This window comes from Aphelocoma coerulescens, chromosome 3 (assembly GCF_041296385.1).
Source record: "Aphelocoma coerulescens isolate FSJ_1873_10779 chromosome 3, UR_Acoe_1.0, whole genome shotgun sequence".
NCBI classification, from domain to species: domain Eukaryota; kingdom Metazoa; phylum Chordata; class Aves; order Passeriformes; family Corvidae; genus Aphelocoma; species Aphelocoma coerulescens.
The window spans coordinates 125232601-125251299 of record NC_091016.1 but is presented as its reverse complement, the minus strand read 5'-3'; the positions used below and the strand labels follow the sequence as shown (position 1 = coordinate 125251299).

General features: G+C 53.9%; 1 protein-coding gene across 2 annotated transcripts; it reads left to right on the top strand.

The window, feature by feature from the left end:
* Positions 1–3614: 3614 nt before the first annotated feature.
* LOC138108794 (interferon-induced very large GTPase 1-like) lies at positions 3615–17020 on the top strand. 2 transcript variants are annotated; one of them, XM_069011904.1, is made up of 3 exons: positions 3615–3724; positions 5732–5833; positions 8683–17020. In XM_069011904.1, the coding sequence occupies exon 3, from the start codon at positions 8685–8687 to the stop codon at positions 15984–15986; it is 7302 nt and encodes a 2433-aa protein (XP_068868005.1). In that variant the 5' UTR covers positions 3615–3724; positions 5732–5833; positions 8683–8684; the 3' UTR covers positions 15987–17020. The 2 variants fall into 2 exon arrangements, with proteins under 2 accessions (XP_068868005.1, XP_068868004.1); XM_069011903.1 differs by having other exon boundaries at positions 5643–5833.
* The last annotated feature ends 1679 nt before the right edge of the window (positions 17021–18699 follow it).

Below are 18699 nucleotides of genomic sequence, written 5' to 3'. Positions count from 1 at the left end.
TCAGCAGCTCTTCCCCTTTATTGGAGCGTGTTCTCTGCTGCCAGCAACTGCCAGCACCCGGCAAGGATTCACACCGACAGTTAACGGAATAACACTCGTTATTCATATGAAATCATTACAGGTTAAGGTTTGAAGGTTGTCAGTGACGGTGTCTGACTGCAGAAATGTACTTGAAGCGATGCACAGACAAGCTCTAATGCCCACTAAAATATTCAGCACGCAGAGTAGGATTGTTACTAATAGGCATCACTGGGGGGGAGAAGACAGGTTCTGCCCCTTTACTGATCCCAGCAGTTTCCATGGAGTCTTCCCTAGCTTTTCCCTCATTCTTGACTTACTTTTATACTATTTCTTTGTGTTTAGGTGGAGCTTGAGTGACTCAAGTCAGATGTACCTTTGTTGCTGACGGGTGAAAAATTCTCTCGCTTTGCTTTGAAAGATACAGTCCAAAAGAACACAGAGTGCATGCCCAGTGAGGGGGGTCATACCTCGGGAGAGGGTAACTATGGAATGGAGGGAGTCTGTTGTTTTTATTATTATTATTATTTTGCTTTGATGAGCCAAGTTAATTTAAGGAGAGGTATTTCGCCCCAGTTGCTGGCTCAGCAGCAGGACATCCTCCCACCTCTCTCCTGGTTGACAGGCCCTATCTATGTGGTTTATCAACTGTAAAGGACCATTGAGTCCCCTTCCCTGCAAGGATTCCCACAGAGCCTGGCCACAGTGTCTCCACTCCACTGCACCCTCCAATTCCCTCCCCCTCAGCAGGTGTGTGTGGATGCAGCATCATTGTGGGATAGGTTTCAAGTCATGCCAACCCCTTTCCATCCAGGGAGCAGCAGCTGTGATTTACCCTAATTTCCATACTGTTATAACTCCTGTTAGGATGTGAATATAACTCCTCAGTTTCTTCTAATTGTGCCGCCGCTTACCTGTCCACAGGATCCCCAGTCATTTTCCCACAAGCTCTGAGCTGGTGTCAGCCCTCAGATTTCCCCTTGAGCCACGTCTCCTGGCTCCTGCAGGATCTCCCTTCCAGAGGACATTCCCCACCACAGCTGCTTCTCCAGCCCTGAATTCCACAGGGCTTCCTCGCCTTGTTGGAGGAAATCCCAGCTGGGCTGCAGGGGCTGCAGGGGGCCAGGACAGACCCCACACCTTCTCCCTGCCTTCTCCTGACTGACCGGAGCTCCCCCGGCTCCCTGGAGCCAACCCGGGCATGCTCTGGGGCAGGTGGGGCTTTGGGCATGGGGGGCGAGCCAGAGGAGCAGGACAAGCCCAGCCAGGGAACAGGTTTTGCAAGGAAGAGCTCTCAGCCAGCAGAACCCAGCTGTGAAGCAGCAGCTGGGGGGGTCACAGAGCCCCTCTGCAGCCCCTGCCCCCTTTATTACACACTGCCAAAAATACCCCAAAATTCCCTTCTGGAAAGTGTCCCCAGGATTAATGAAGTGACCCAGAGAATCCCGGACTGGTTTGGGTGGGAAAGGGCCTTAAAGCCTGTGAGAAATGAGACAACTCTTATTAAAAAAAAAAAAAAAATAATTATTGAAAACAGAAAAAAATTGAAAAATTACAAAAATTAGAAAAATATAAAAATTTAGGATCCTATGGCTCGGGAGGTGGTATCCCCAGGAGTGCAGGGATTTGAGATCTTCAGGCTGAAACAGCACTGGACCTCTGGTAGAAAAACTTGTAGTGCTGGGCCGACTTTTAGCTAATCCAAAAGTAAAAAAAAAAAAATTATTAAAGGCTCCTTAATAGGAGTAAGGCTTTAACACCCAGCACTGGTGTCCACTACAGCTGATCACCAGGACTCCCCTCCTCTGAGGCGTGACTCGTTGTTTTATAGTGCCTTTGCTCCACCCCAGCCCGCCCACAGCCCGCCCACAGCCCGCCCACAGCACACCCCTTTGGTCCAAGGCAATTGGTGCTTTCCCTTTGACAGATCATCTCTGTCACCAATAGCTCGTCGTTGTCAGGGGGGTGTTAACAGCTGAAGTAAAGGTGGTAACATGCTTTGATTAAGATTCAGGTTGCTACGGGGCTAAAAATAGCTGCTGGCTGTTAGAAACTGGGGGTTTGGAGTTGGTCCTTGGACTAAAGTGCAAAGCAAAACCCTTAAAAAAAAATATGAAAATACATCTAATACATCTTAAAACACTTGCAAAGGTAGACAATGAACATAGGAAAAACACTCCCACAGTGCACAGGTGGTTTAAAGTTGAAAAAGGGATTCTTAACTGGGGAATTTTAACTGGGGAACTTTTAACTGGGAATGGTGCAAATAAACTACTTTGAACAATTGAAAACACTAATAATAGAACTTGATTTTTGAACCTCGGCTGATGGGTTAATTTTAACATTCAATTTAAAATACTTAACTCAAAATTAACTAATTAAAGCACTTAATATGCAAAGACCAAGCACAATTAGGGATTTCATGTATGACAAAGCCCATCCCATCCCACCCCTGCCATGGGCAGGGACACCTCCCACTGTCCCAGGTGGCTCCGAGCCCCAACCAACCTGGCCTTGGACACTTCCAGGGATCCAGGGGCAGCCACAGCTTCTCCAAGAATTCCAGCCCAGCTCCTCCCCACCCTCCCAGGGAACAATTCCTCCCCAATATCCCATCCATCCCTGCCCTCTGGCACTGGGAAGCCATTCCCTCTGTCCTGTCCCTCCAGGCCCTTGCCCTAAGTCCTTTCCAGCTTCTCCTACCTGGATATACATCCAGCTAGCACACTTGATATTATTATTATCAGCAATTAGTTTTATCCCAGTACTCTTGTGATACTAACTAATTGCAGTAGCAGTCTGTTGCAGTGGGGATACTGTAACGCCTATATCAAACCAGGAGTCCCGTGGAAAAGAAATATATATATATGGATTCTTGCTAGATGTTTCAGAGATGTTTATTTCTCCAGCCGCATGGCCGGGATCTGCCGAGGAATTGTTACAGTCAGGACCCGAGGTCCTTTGCCCGCGCAGGAAACACAAACCAACCAATGGGGAACGAGGCTGACCAGGGGCATGGAAAGCCCGTGCCTCCCCTCAGGGCTACATGGCGGGGGGAGGAGACCCCGACAGCAGTCAATTATTGTAGCAGTCAATTCTAAAGAATTCTATTGAAAGTAACATTCAATAGTAATAATAATTACATCATTATGATATAAATTGTAGCAGCAGTGAATAGGAATAAAAACTAATAACAACCATCAATAACAGCAGCAATCAAATCCACATTACATTATGGATCACTACAAATTTATCACTGCTGAGGAAAACTTACACAGGCTGCAACACTAAAGAAACTTATGAAAGATGACTTTATGCATCAATCTATCGATAACAGAGGTGCTGTGCTGCCCCTGCTCCTTTTCCTGATGGAGCACCAGCCCCAGGAAGGGCTGAGGGCCTCACCTGCCCTCCAGGTACCAGCACAGCAGTTAAGGGTCAGAGCTCTGTGCAAAGAGCTGAGAGTGGAGCGTCAGCCAACTCAAACCATGGCTGGAGCAGAAATTGGGCTCTAATCCAAACCATCTGACTCCAAAAGCGTGGCTCCACTTTCACATTCTGCTGCAGTCAAACGCCTGATTTCCCGGAATTGCTCTGCTGCTGCTATAAAAAGGGAAGCAGCACCGAGTTAAGAGCCAGAGCTGGGTAAAGAGGGGCTGGGATGGGCTTCTCTTAGCCCGGGAGCTGCTGGTCCCAGAGGGGGACGGTAGGAGCTGGGGATGAGCTGTGGGGCTGGGAGGCGGGAGCAGCCCGGAGCGGGATCTTGTTGGGCTCCTGCCTCCTGTTGCCTGTGTTTTGCCGTGTCTGGGGAGAGGGCAGGGCAGGAGAAGAGGGGTCCGAGGGCAGCGGGCGGGTGGTGTCTGCTCCGAGCGTGGGCTGGAGGAAGCCGCCTTTGCTGGCAGCCGGTTTGGGGGAGCTCGGGGGAGCCGTGAGCGCTGCGGGGGCTGAGCTGGGAGGGGGGCCGGGCTCCGAGGGGTGGGAGCGGAGCGGCGGGGGAAGGAGGAGGGATGCGGGGGGATGGAGGGGCAGAGTGAGGTCTGCGGAGGCGCAAAGCCTGGCCCGGGAGCTGCCAGCGGGGCTGGCCGGGCACAGATCCATTGCGGAGCCCCTTCCCTGCCGTCTGCCCGTGCCCGGCCGGGAAACGCTCCCCGCGGGCGGGACCGACCCTGCCCGGCCCGGGCACCGCCAGCGCCGCGCTGGGGCCGGGGGGCTGCGCTCCCCTGAAGGCAGGAGCGATGGGGGCCGGGCGCCGTCCTGGGGCTGATGCTGGGGGGGTTCCTGGCCCCCGCGCCGCTCCTTCGGGAGCAGGGCAGCTTGGCGGGGATGAGGGGCAGGCACGGGACATCCTGCTCTGTCCGGCCACCCGGGGCTACAGCTCTACCTTTTCCTCCCCATGCAGGGAGGGTGGCATTCTCCTCTCTTCCAGTCTAAGCGGCACCGCCCAGAGCGCTCTGCTCCCTGCGGCAGCCCCTCAAAGGCACCTGCGCCCCCAGAGCCCCTTTCCCTGGGGCAGGGCTGGGGAAAACACTCTCGGGGGGCTGTTCCCGTGAAACGGGCTGCAGGCATTCCCATGGCAGGTGATGCTGCCAGCCTTGCTGCTTCCCTCGTTTGCTCCCAAGGTGAAACTCGATCCCGAGTTATCCCCTGCGTGTGTTTAGTGCCTCTCTGCGGGCACTGGCACACTCGCATGGGGCTTTTGCCCTATTCCTGCAGCACTGGAAGCCGTGCGGGACTGCCAAAGGTGCCTGGGGGCTGCTTCAGGGTGTGGCTGGGCTGGAGTTAATGTTGTCCAGGGCAGCCCCCGGCTCCTGAGCCTGAACCAGCGCTGGCAGCGCCCGAATGGGAGAGAATTTGGGAGGGGACAGGGCTGGGACAAGTGGCCCGAGTGGACAAGCTACAGCAGTGGCCCTGAGCCAGTGTTCCCTTCCCAAGCAGCTGTTCTGCACTTGGCTCTGCTGCCCGGGGAGCAGCTGGACATGTGCCCAAAGAAAACAATTGGTGTCCAAAGTCCCTCCTGTGCTCTGCCAGCACGCCCACCTTTCCTCCGCTGCTGAACTGCCCTTATCTCGAGCCAGCAGTTTTTCCTGCTTCTGATTTCCCCCTCCTGTCCCCATCCTGCTGGTGGGGGCTCAGTGCCTGCTGGGATCCAAGCCCAGCGCTGCTTCTCCCCCTCTCCGGGGGCCTGAGCTTCCCCCCAGCAGCAGCTGTGGGGTGTGGGCAGTGGTGGGACGGGGCTGCCCCACTGTCAGTGCTGTTCCCTGGGCTCTGCCCCCTGCACACCTTGTCTCCTGCCCCGAGAGCACAGATGTTCCCTGCACAGCCTCTCACCCATCAGCACCCCCAAGTCCTTCTCCTCAGGGCTGCTCTCAATCCATTCTCTTCCCCTCTTGTGTCTGTGCCTGGCATTGCCTCTCCAGCATGTCCAGCTTCCTTCTGGTGGGGCAACAGGGATGCAGGTCCCAGGTGAAACCCTGCTCTGGTCAGCTCCCCAAAAGGGCACTGAGGAATCTTTGCTGCCTGGGTGATCCCCAGTGGAGGAGAAGGGTTGGCCTCCAGGCCTCCCTGGAATGAATCCTCCATGCTCATGGGTTGCCTTCTCCTGTCTCTCTGCTCTTCTCCTTTAGGATTTTGAACCTTTCCTTTCTGGTGCTCTTCCTCCTGAGTCCTCAAGGTGGTTCCCATCTTCTTCTCTTCACCCCGCTGTGTGTCCCAGGCCTGCCACTGCTGCTGTGCTCTGTCACCTGAGCTGGGGCCCTCGGCTGCCAGTGTCCACTGGGAAACCAAGGCTTGGAGCAACGGGAGCATCTGCTGTGAGGTGGGTGAGGGGAATCAGAGCCCACAGCCCTTGCACAGATTGCTCAAATCTCCATGGATCCCGAGGGAAAGCTGTCCCTGAAGGCTCTGGGAGGGTACAGGAGCCCTCAGATCTATATCTGAGTCCAAGCCCCTTGCATCGATACCTGTGCTGGTAAGAGTCTCGTGGCCTTGGTGGGACAGAAGCTGAATGTCAGGAAGGTTTTGTGCATGGAATCAATCTCTCCAATATCCAAGTGAATGGAGACTGGGACAATTATCAGGCTTGTGTGACAGTGTCAAAAACCCCAAAGGTTTAAAGGCAGATGTCCAGGGAGGGCAGCAGCTCCGTTAGGGTGAGAATCATGGAATGATTGAATGGCCTGAGTTGGAAGGGACACACCAGGATCCTGGGAGAGGCAGGATCAAAAGCTTTACTGAAATCCAAAAAGCTCAGATTAACTGGTTGTCATTGATCAGCTCTATGGGTTAATGTGTTGTAAAAGGAAATTTAGGGTGATGAGCAGGAGTTTCCCGTCCTGAGCCCATAGTGCCTGTGACCAATGTCTGCCTTGTCTTTCCGGGATTTTTCAATAAAAAGTGACCAGCACTGATGAACCTGTACTAGTTTAAAAGACAGGTGTCTTCCAAGGAAGGCGGGAACCTTCCTGGAAATGAGAATATGACCCTCTTCTTTCCAAATTATTCTAACATTGAAATTACGGGGCTTTCAGGCAAAGATATGGGAAAAGGAACAAGAGGTATTTACTAGATTATACATATATACCAAGACAAACAAACAACAGCAGCAGCAGCAACAAAAAAACCAGAAACCCAGTCACAGCCTTGTCTCACCCATCAGGCGACCGCCCCTCTGGTGCAGTTCCGGTAACGGCCAGCAGGGGCGCTGGTGGCTCCCGGCCGGGCCATGCCTGCATTACCACTCAAGGCCAGCAGGGGCGATGGTGGCTCCCGGCTGGGCCATGGCTGCAGTTCCGCTCACGGCCAGCAGGGGCGATAGTGGCTCCCAGCCATGGCTGCAGTTCTGCTCACGGCCAGCAGGGGCGATAGTGGCTCCCAGCCATGGCTGCAGTTCTGCTCACGGCCAGCAGGGGCGATAGTGGCTCCCAGCCATGGCTGCAGTTCTGCTCACGGCCAGCAGGGGTGCTGGTGACTCCCGGCCGGGCCATGGCTGCAGTTCTGCTCACGGCCAGCAGGGGCGATGGTGGCACCAGGCCATGGCTGCAGTTCTGCTCACGGCCAGCAGGGGCGATGGTGGCTCCCGGCCGGGCAGGGCAGGGGCGTTGGTTCCTCCGCGCCTGCAGGGGGCGCTGTGGTGCGAGCTCAGCTGCCTCTCCACACGGCAATGGCGGCTCAGGGGAGAGGGGAGAGAAGAGATGGCTTCCACTGCACAACCCACAGGGAGCAGCCGGTCTCGGTACCATTCTGGGTGGTGAGCTGGACTGTAGCAGGAACTCCAGAGTGGTGGGCGGGAAGAGCAGAGGTGAGCAGACCTGGGGCCCTGAATCGAAGTGTAGCAAAAAATCCCAAAGCAGTGGCAGAAGCAGCGGGGGCTGGGCGGGGGATTGCTCCTTTGCACAGCTCACTGGCCAGGGCTGGTCCTGAGGTCAGGCTGCTGGCTGTGCCAGGGGAATGGCCTGGTGGGGGTGGGTGGTGCTCCCAGGTCTTGGCACAGCACACACTGGCTCTGGGCTCCCAAGCAGCAGAGGAGGAGAGAAGCAAGCTGGCCAGCCCTGGTCACAGTGCTGAAGCAAGGAAACGCCAAGAGGGGAAAAAAAGAAAAAACCCATAGGGCAGCAGGATCTCAGGTCAGACCCACTGTGCCGCATGGCCGCCGTGTTGATTGCCCCTACTGGAAGGAAGAGCGGCCCTGGGCCCCCAACCCCCCGCAGAATCCCAGGCCACCCTTCACCCATTGTGATATTCCTGAGTTGGGGGGTGGGTGGGGGGGGGGGGCAGTGACAACTCCAGACATGAAACAAAACCACAATCAAACTGGCTATGGGATAAGAACCATCCCCAAGGCAGGACGCCAGCATCTTCCAGAACTGTTTCCCAGGGCCCTCTGTAACTCGCCCCTGAGCAGCCTGAAGTTGTAGATTTTCCCCCTGCACTGCACTGGGCCCCTGAGTGTGCCAGGAAGCAGCTCCTGGGAACAGGCGAGTGTGGGGCGAGGGAGGGGCTGCGCGCCGGCAGCTGCAGCAGGAGCACAGGTCAGAGCCCGTGTGGCCGTGCCGGGCGTGGGGACAGTGTGTCTGGGGAGCGTGGGGTGCCTGTGGGGGGAGTGTGTGAGTGTTGTCTGCGGGTGCTGGGAGCAGCAGGCTGGGCCAGCCAGCGAGCAGGGCAGCCATGGGGCTGGGCAGAGGGTGCAGGATGCAGGCAGGGCTGTTGGACGGGCAGAGGGGCTGAGCCAGTGCTCGAGGGAGCCAGGAATGCTCCCGGCTATCTGCACTTGTGAATTGAGGAGCCCTGCTGGGAGGATGGGGGTGATGGTGAAGGCAGCACCTTGCCCAGGGCAGGGTGTGGGGCTGAGTGACTCTCTGTGTGTGTCTGTGTGTCTGTGTGTATCTGTGTGTGTCTGTTGTGTCTGTCTGTATCTGTGTGTCTGTGTGTGTGTCTGCGTTGTCTGTGGGATACACACTCAGCTTCAGGGTTGATCCTGCAAACAGGAAAGCAACAGGCACATCCAGCGTGCTGGGAAGGAGACCCTGGCTCTTGTGCCATGCCAGGCTGGGCTCCAGCAGCCGGGTGCGAGCAATCCCCAGGGCCGCAGCTGCTGCAGAGCCTCTGCCAGGAGGCTGGGGCCTCTGACAACACAGCTTAGGGACACTCTCTTTTCTTCCTTCACAGCCATGGCTTCGCAGGAGGACATGCAAGAGGGGGATGCCAAGGCACAGCTGGCAAAGGCATTTCAGAAGGAAGGACTGGATGCTGGATACTGGGTGCCCAAAGTGTCGCAGGTCCTGGGAATTGAGTGCAGAGAAGCCCTGCAACATCTGGAATATAAAGACTACCTCAAGCTGGAGTGTGCAGCATGGCACCCCTGGGAGAAAAAGGCACTCCAGAAACTCCTGAAAATAAAAGACAACAAAACAACCACTGAAGAGGTGCAGAAGGAGCACTTGGAGAAGACAAAGCAGAGACAAGAAGTGGCCAAACAAGCCCTAAATGATCTGACAGAAATGCTCAACAGCCACAGCCACAGCCAGGATGCTCTGAGGGAGAAAGCAGAGACTCTGTGGAAAGCCATGGAAATTCCAAAAGAGTTCTGGCCATCGCCAAAGAAGCCCTTGGCAGATATGCTGGAGAGCATCCACAAGCAGCTGGAGCAGCAGGAGTTGTCAGCAGGCAGGACGGAGCACATCCCCGACACGGAGGTGCTGAGCCGCGCGTCAGGGGGACTGGCCCTGCAGGGCATCTACAGAACCAGCAGACCTGAAGATGTGCTGGCAAAGCGAGAGCAGCTCCTCAGGGTTCCTGAGGGATTCCAGCTCTCTGGTCCGGAGCAAGGATCGCTACTTGAGAGGAAGGAGTTCTCCTCCTCTGCGGCAGAATCCAATTTCACCAAGTCCATGGAGCAGCTGGGGTTCAGCATCAGCGTTTCTGCCAAAGCCGCATTCTGGGGGGTTTGTCTGGAAGCGGGTGTAGATCACAGCAGCTCCTCACAGTCACAGAACATCCACCAGTCCCACTCTGAGCAGAGCTACTTTTGTACCACCAAGTACCAGTACATCCCTCTGGCCTCCTGCTACTTCCAAAGGCATCAGCTTCGCCTCTCGGATGCAGCTCTGCAGGAGCTGCAAGACATGGAGCAGCTTTTGAGCTGCATTGAGGAAGAAGACAGCTGCACCCTGCTGAAGATGTGTGAGAGCTTCTTCAACAGGTTTGGGTCCCACATAAACCATGGTCCCCTCCACTTTGGAGGGATATTCTGGTGGAAGGCGTCTACAGAAGGATTCCAAGCCGAGCAGCGGGAAGAGATGAAGCAACAAACCTCTAAAGCTCTGAACAGCTTTGTCAGGGCCAGCTGGGGTGGCTTTGGGGCCAGTGTTGGAGGGACCCTGGATGTTTCCAAATCCAGCTCCAAGGCTTCCATCCAGGGAAGAGCCGGAGAGAGTTCCCACACAGCGATTCAGCTCTACGTGCTCAACACAGGGGGCCCACCAGACACAGCTTCTCTTCCTCAGTGGAAAACGGGGCTCGTGTCTGATAACACAACGTGGTGCGTTATCGACCGCGGCTTTGAGCTGATCCCAGTGTGGGATGTTATCCGGTGCAATCACAGCAGGGATTTTAAGTCTGTCACTCAGTTGAGCAGAGCCCTCAGGGATGCGTACAAAGCGCTGACAAATCAGAGCGTCGGCACCATTTTTGGAGAGGAACTGGACAGTGCAGTGCAAGAGGCCAGAGATTTCATGGCCACTGTGAAGGCCTGGGAGGTGATGGTGGATGAAAGGAAGCTGCTCATGCTGATGGAGCTAAAAGAGGATCTGCATGCAAAAACCAAGAACCCCAGTGTGTGGATCAATGTGTGCCTGTCGGACAAAGCCCTGCAGGACTTCCTGGTGAACACCGTGCGCAGTTGCCAGGAGTCACCTCCAGAAAACACCACCTCTATCAAGGTAATGTTGAGGAGCCTTCTGGATCCTCATATCTACTCTGTCAAGGACTTCCCTGAGGCTTCCTTCATTATGCAATGGATCTTCCAGACTGAGCACCAGCTTCCCAGACGGCCCAAAGTCTCTGAGCTTGAAGAGCTCATCAAAACACTGCAGCAAATGAGGGAGCACATCTATGCTGTCACCTATGCACCAGGAAGCTCTGCTTCTGCTGTTCATCAAGCAAAGATAGAAGCCACCCTGACCACCAGCCTCGCCATTTATTCCTTGCTCCAGTCTCTCCAGGAACGGGCTGAGAAGGACATGGAACTGTTGGTGCTCTTGATTGTGACCAGCACAGGGTACAACGTGGAAAGCAGCACTTTTCCACACCTCCTTGGACACCCAGAAATTCAGTACATGGCCAAGGAAATGGAAGCGGCACATGAGGAGTACGTGAACCTGAAGGAGCAAGATGCCGACAGAGCTGAGGCCTCCCTTCTGCTGACGGGTCTGACTGTGGCACCCGAAAGTCAAGAGCTGTCCCCTGAGCAGAAGAAGGAGCGTTTAGTTTTCATGGAAGATCACATGCAAGGCTTGTGGTCCACACGGATCAAGAATCTCCTCCAAAAGCACAGTGGAGGCAAAGACTGGGAGAGGCTGGAACAGGACTTGCATTCCTTGATCAGAGGGTGTTTGGATGAGAAAATGGATGAACAGAGGATGCAGAACATACTCAGAGACATGGAAGACACTTTTCCAACACCTGAGCCCCCCAGTCAGTCTCAGTCCAAGTCAGACGGCAGCAAATCCAAAGCAAATGAAACCACTGCAAACCAGGAATTCCTCCAGTTGCTCAAGCGCCTTGGACTCAAAAGTCACTATCCAAGAAAAATGGGGATGGGAGATTTCCGCACCATCTGCAAGACATCTCTGCAGGACAGCCAGCCCAGCAAGGACAAGGAACTGCCATTTTACTTCTTGCAAAAGCTGTTAACAGTGGATTACCAGGTGAGGTACCTGACTTGCTGGGACGAGAACAATGCAGGACTTGCACCCGTGCCACAAATGACAGAGCAAGAGGACGAACCTTCAGACTCCTTTGAAAACTTTCTTGACAACCTGACGGAAGCAGTCCCTGAACCTGGAAGCAGGGACAGCCGTGTGCACCCCATGGACCTGCAGATGGCCATTTTCCATTGTGCTGATGACTTCCTGAGACAGTCCCTTGCAACCAAGCTGGCGTTCTGCCAACTGGCGCTGCCTCTGCTGGTGCCCAACCCGTGCACTTCACACATCGAGTTCCCGCTCTACGCCCTCAGCCAAATCCAAAGGAGCTGGAAAGAGGCAGACAAGTCAGGAAAGGAGGCTGGAACAAAGAGTTACAACAACAAACTCATCTTTCAGGCACAGACACCCATTGTGTCCTTCATCCGCATTGGCAGCTCGGCCTCCTCTTCCAAGTCTCAGCTCCTGAACGCTCTGCTGAGCAAACGCAAACACGACACTTTCTTCCACCGCCACTGCAGAGGCAGCACCAGAGAGCGTTTGCTGATGGAAGGGGTGGTGGAGATCACCTGGTACTGCCCCCGCGGAAGCCCTGATGACACCTTTGAGTGCTGCGTGGCTTTCTGTAACCTGCATGGAGATGCCAGGGATCACAGAGCACAGCTGCAGTTCCTGCAGGAGATATCTGCTGTCAACGTGGCTCTCGTATCCGATTCAGAGCACATGGACAACAGGGGGAAAAAGCTTCTGCAGGGTCTGTGGCAGTCACAAAGGCCTTTGGTTTGTCTTCTCACGGAAAAAGAGAATGTTGCAGCTGGACAAGCCAGCAAAAACATAACAATAGGGATCAAGAACAGAAACGAAGCAGAACTCATGGTCCAGCTGACCAAGACAATTGGGAATCTCCTGGAAGGATCTAATCCACATTTCAGCCTGGATGCATGCCTGGATAAAGCTCACCAGCATGGATTCATAGTGGATGCAGATCAGCCTGCGTGTGTGACGGCCAAAGCAAAGGCAAAGGAGCTGGTGGAGCTTCTGAAGAAAGAGAAGCTGTCTGAGATCAAATCCCAGCTCCTGCCCCTTCAAGGAAAACTGTGGTACCAGTGGTGCAAAAAGGACAAAGAGCTCACTCGCTTGCAGGAGAAGAGGAACAAGAGCATTGAGCATCATCGCAGCCAAATTGAATATGAGAAGAAAGCACTAAGAAGAAAGCAACTTGAACAAGCTTTCCCCCTTAACTCACTGATGAAATCATTCCTTGGCTTTCTCCAGGCCCAGCCAGCAGATACCAAGAAATACTTCCTGCACTGGATGAAGGTCTTTATGGATGAGCTGTCCTGCGGTCGCCTTGAAGAACTGAGGAGAGACTATCACGAGTTATGGTCTGAAGTCCTGGCAAGAAAGAAAAGCAAGAAAAAACCCAGCATGGAAGCTCAGCTGCAGAGTCGGTTGAATGCCCTCTCTGATGAAATCAACGATTCATCCATTGGCCTGGAACATCTCTTGAGAGAGGTAGGGCAGATTTATGAAGCTCTGCAGTTAATGAAGAAAAAGAATTACAATTTTGTCAAACTGCCAGAGATTGCAGCAGATCTGATGGTTTCAGGGTATCCTGTGGAGCTGATGGATGGGGATGCTTCTTACCTGCCCTTGCGCTGGGTGGGAGCAATCTTTGACAGCTTAATTGAGAGGCTGGGGGACAAACGAGTGTTTGTGCTCTCCGTGCTCGGCATCCAGAGCACAGGCAAGTCCACCCTGCTGAATGCCATGTTTGGTCTGCAGTTCAACGTCAGCGCGGGGAGATGCACCCGCGGAGCCTTTATGCAGCTCATCCCAGTGGGTGAGGAGCTGCAGCAAGACTTGGGCTTTGATTTTGTGCTGGTGGTGGACACAGAGGGACTCCGTGCCATTGAGATGGCCAATAAACACTCCCTGAACCACGACAATGAGCTGGCCACCTTTGTCATTGGCATTGGCAACATGACTGTGATCAATATCTTTGGAGAAAATCCCTCAGAAATGCAAGATGTTCTCCAGATCGCTGTGCAGGCTTTCCTGAGGATGAAGAAAGTCAATCTTTCCCCAAGCTGCCTCTTTGTCCACCAAAACGTGGGAGAAGCAACTGCCAAGGAGCAGAACATGGAAGGACAAAGGCGTTTGCAGGAAAAGCTGGATGAAATGACCGTGGTAGCTGCCCAGCAGGAATTCTGTGACATCTCCTCCTTCAGCGACGTCATTGGCTTTGATGTGAACACCCACATTCACTACTTTGCTCACCTGTGGGAAGGAAACCCCCCGATGGCACCACCCAACCCCACCTACAGCCAGAACATCCAGCAACTAAAGAGCAAAATCCTCCAGGCTGCCCAGAAGCAGTCGCAGCACAGCATTTTGAGGCTCTCGAGCCTGAAAGTTCGTATTGGTGACCTCTGGAATGCGTTGCTGAATGAAAACTTTGTTTTCAGCTTCAAGAATTCCCTGGAGATTGCCGCATACAGGAAACTGGAAAGCGCCTTTAGTCAGTGGACCTGGAGGCTGAGGAGTCACGTCTTAGACATGCAGATGAGACTGGACAACAAAATTCGGAATGGGGATTTGCAGAATGTGACCAGGGAACACCTTGAAGGGCAGGTGCAAGAGACAAGTGATGCCATTGAGAAAGAAGTGGAAAAGTATTTCAGGGAGGGCAAAGACCGTGAAACAGTGGTCCAGTGGAAATCAAGCACAGAACTGAAGCTGAAAGAACTAAAAGACGCTCTTCTTCTTGAAACAAAAAAGAAATGTAAGAATCTTATTGAGCTACAGAAGGAGCAGAGTAAACTGGATGCAAGGAAGGTGCAATATGAAGATGAGCTCCTGAGAAGGAGTAGGGAGTTGGCTTTGACTCTGAAAGGGAAGAGCCTCAGTGAGAGAGAACTGAAGGACAGCTTTACCCCTGTCTGGAACAATTGGATTGCCGAAGTCTCCAGTGCTGCTCGTCCTCAGGAACAGGTGGATATCGATGCAGAAATCGAAGATGTCCTTCTAGAGCACTTTAAGGAGCCGGGTTTCCATGCCAGGATCACATCATTTCCCAAAGACAGCGGATTTTCTTTTGACATGCAGAAACACGTCATGAAAAAAAAGTATTTGGGTTACTTCCAAGATCCCAGGAGCATTTCCAACGCTGATGTGATCAACTTGCAGCACATCACAGACAGCATCATAGCATGTGTGAGAGCAAACATTGATAAGAAGGAAGAGGAGAAACGGGATTACAGTCGAAATTTTATTCATGAAATACTCAATGAAGTACAGGAAGGTGTGAACTCTGTCCCCAGCAATGCAAAATGTACTTTTAACAGAGAGTACAGCATAGATTTGTCTCTGTATCTGTGCAGAATGGCAGCAGAAAGGTTTAAAGTCATGCATGAAGCGTTCCAAAAGGCAAATGACCCAGTCGTGTACCTGAGCAGCAAGAGAGAGGATTTCTTCCAGTGTTTCCAGATTTCCTGCCAAGGAGCCACTTCTATCACAACTTTTGCTGTTTTCCTTTGTGAGAAGATTGAACCAGCTCTTCACCGGGCGGTCTATGAGAGGACGGCTAAAGCCATTGCTGAGGACATGCAGGGCAAATTCCCAGATTTCCAGGGCAACAGAGCCAATCTGGAAATCTCCATCCTGAGATACCTGGCAGAACAAGAAAATTTTGAGTATTTCAAGGAGTACCTTAAGTTTCCAAAACAGTTTTGTCAGAGTTACATTGAGACACGAGTTAGGAGTTACTGTTTAGATGGGAACAGGAGGCTGGAAAAGTTTTTAGATTCCTCCCTTAATCTTCTCTATGGAAGCATCCTGAAAGCTGTTTCTTTCTCAACCCAGATTGTCAAAGACAGAAAAGACAGAGAGGACAAAGTCTCTCTTTGGCTGGATGAATTTTGCCGGGAACTGACAGAGGTGATCAACTTGCCCAGAAGTGACCTGAAGGGCATTGAGCACCAGGAGGTCACAGACATTGAGTTCCTGAGCAGCGCCATGGCAGAAGCTCTGGATGACCTGAGGGACAGGCTCAGGAAAGGATTTGCTGATGCCGATATGAGCTCATTTGCAAGGCAGCCTCACACCATCCTGGCAGAGCATTTCTCGGGGTGCTGGGAGCAGTGTCGCTTTTGTGGGGCTGTTTGCACAAACACCATGCAGAATCATGATGGAGACCATCAGCTGGTCTTCCATCGCCCACAAGCTTTGACGGGATTCAAGTGGCATGAGACGGACCACCTGGTCATTGATATTTGTTCCAGCCTTGTTGCAAGTGATTGCCAGTTCAGACTTGTTGGTGGCCCACGGTTCCCTTACAAGACATACCGTAATGCTGGACCTCCTGTTTCCACATGGAACATTCTTCCTGATCCATCCATGCAGGCGTACTGGAAATGGTTTGTGTCTCATTTCAGGACACAGCTGGAAGCTTTGTACAATGGGAAATTTCAGGGCAAAGGAGAAATCCCTGAGGCGTGGCAGAGAGTTACCAAGCAGGAAGCACTGTCCGAGCTGGACAAGAGTTAGGCCATGTCCATGGGAAGGAAGAACCACAACGGCTTTGCAGTTTAGAAGAACTTTGTACCAGGCTCTCCACAAACTGCAGTTACAACAATGACACTCTCAAGCCACACACAGCCAATGGTATCTAATTGCTCCCAAATTTGGTAAAATAAGGTGGGTTACTGCAGCCATTGCTCAGCAACTCCCTCGCTTCATGATAAAGCCAGAATGCTTTTGCCTTCTTGCCATAAACACTTCCCTCTGCTTTGTCCTAGAGTCAAACCAAACCCCTTCCCTGGGCCAATCGGCCTTGTGGCCAAGCCTGATCCCAAGGGCCAGGGCAAGGGCAAAGGCAGCACTCAAAGCCCCCCTCGGATCCGCTGCTGTGAGACAAGAAGGGACAGTGTCCCAAAGGCAGTTTTCCTGCAGCAAGGAGGTGTCCTGCTTGGAGAAAGGGCTGTGAGGCCTGAGGGCAGCTCCACACTGGCTGCAAGCTGGGCTGCTTGGCTTTTGGGCATCATCCTTGCCTCTCTCATTGCAGCCTCCTGGATCAGCTGAGGCCGTTCTCCCAGCAGGAGCTGTTGTGTCCCTGGGCTCAGGAAAGCAGTGACACGACAGCCCCATGGCTCAGGCAGTGCTTCCACTCCCTGGCTTGGAGGTGCTCTGTCTCTGTCCAGGGCAGCCGCTCCTGCTCAGCTGCCTGGGGCTGCTGCCCTTCCCTCCAGCCCTCAGCCCCGGCAGGAGCTGCTCCTGCCCTTGGCCTCGCTGCTGAGCCAAAGCCTTTGGAATGCCCCATGTGGAGAATCCCATCTGCCAGCACCTTCCGCAGCGGCCCTCGGGGCAGTGCTGGTGCTGTCCAGGCAGGCTGGTGGCACCGGAGCCGTGCCCTGGAGAAGGTGGCACCATCTGGCACTGCCCCAGGGACGTGTGGGCAGTTTGGCTGTGCAGGTGCTGCAATGCCGCTGGCAATGCGAGGGCCAAGCCCTCCTGGAGAGCTGCTGAAGGGCTGCTTCAGCCTCATCCCCTGCAGGCTCTGCTAATAAAGGAGTTGATTTGGACCGTGCTGCTCTGTGCCTCCTTTGTGTTCAGGGCAGCCACAGCTGGGGGTGACTGGAGCTCTGTGTGGGGCACACAGGCAGAGGACAGCGGGGTGACACTGGGGAAGGGCGTGTGGCAGCAGAGGCTCTGCTCCTTTCAGGATCTCTGCTCCAGGAGCAGCTTCACTGTCTGCAGGGACAGAAGAGAGGGCAGGAAGCTCCAAACCACAACAACATCCAGGGAAACCAGTGGGAGTGGCAGGTGCCAAGGGAGGCAGCGCTGGGAACCAAGCCTGGCCTGTCACTGGCACGGAGGGCTGGGAAGGTTGATCCAGCGCAGTTCTGTGCTCTGGAGATGCTCAGCTGGGAACCTGCGGGACAAAAGGGGAACGGGCCCAAACTCTGCCAAGCCCAGCCCTGGCCAAGCAGAGCCGGAGCCAGTGACAGGAGCCAGAGCTGGGCTGGGTGAGCGTGTGCTGCAAGGGCTGAGTGCCAGGGCCTGGGGACAGCTGGGCTGGGAGGGGATTTGGGCCGGTTCCTGGAGCCGCACTGGGAGTGGAGGTGCCCCTGGCCATGGTGTCACCTCCTGGGCTGAGTGGGGAATGTCCCAGTGCAGCTGCTGGAGTGAGTGGGGGGGATCCAGTGCCACAACTGGGCTGACTGGGAGGGACCCAGTGCAGCAAGTGGGGGTGGCCTCAGGCCTGGTATCAGGAGGGTTCAGGGTCCCTCACCTGCTACTCTCACCTGTGCCAGCTCCCTCTCCAGTACAGCCAGATGGCTCTCTGCACCTTGCCCTGTCTCTGCCAGGACTCCTTGGCCAAAGTCTCCCTCAGTGGGATCATCTGGCGTCTCCTAAATTGTAGGCCCTGCTGTGGGGAGCACAAACAGCTTAAAGGTCTTTCCCAACCTCAAGCATTCATGGATTCTGTGCCTTCCAGTGACACCGGGATGCAGCAGCTCTCCCAGTCTGCACCAGTTGGGACGAAGGGTGCAGTGATCCTGTGTAACACCCCGGGGCGTTCAAATGGAAGGGGCTCAAGTGAGGTTCCTTTACCCAGGGTTGGCACACAGGAGAAATACCAACCACATATTCTCAAGATGTCAAAATTACGCAGAACTTTGGTGGCAAATGATAGAAAATCAAGGAATTTTGGCAAAGGATTTAACTCAACATGCAATTCAACATAAAACACATATAAATAGCATTAACCTACCCCATTTAACCTAGCAACCTTTAAAGCTCTTTGATGTTACCTTACCCAAAATGTTCCATGAAAAGAGAATTAGAAGGAGAAGAAAGAGAGAAAGACAAAAAAGATATAGAAAAACACACATACAGCTACCAACTGCTGGATTCCAGTGTAGACTCCATGAGCAAGCAGGGTCAGACACGCGGTCACCTTGTGGTCAGCCTTCTAAACTCCAGGGCCTCCGTGGACCCTCCCCCTATGTGGGACTTCTGGTCACTCGGTGACTCAGGAGCTGGGTTAGGGAGAACTGGGGCAGCCTCTGGTGTGCCAGTGCTGGACAGCTCTGCCAGGCTGGAATGCTCTAGGGCTGGTCTGGGGGGTGTGGTGGAAGAGCAGGGCACTGCCTGGCCAAAGCAAGGCCCGACCTGCCCCACCTCCCCACACACCTGCATCCCAAAATGTCTCCAGAGACCAACCTTTTCCGGTCTCTGACACCCTGCCTGGCTCCGA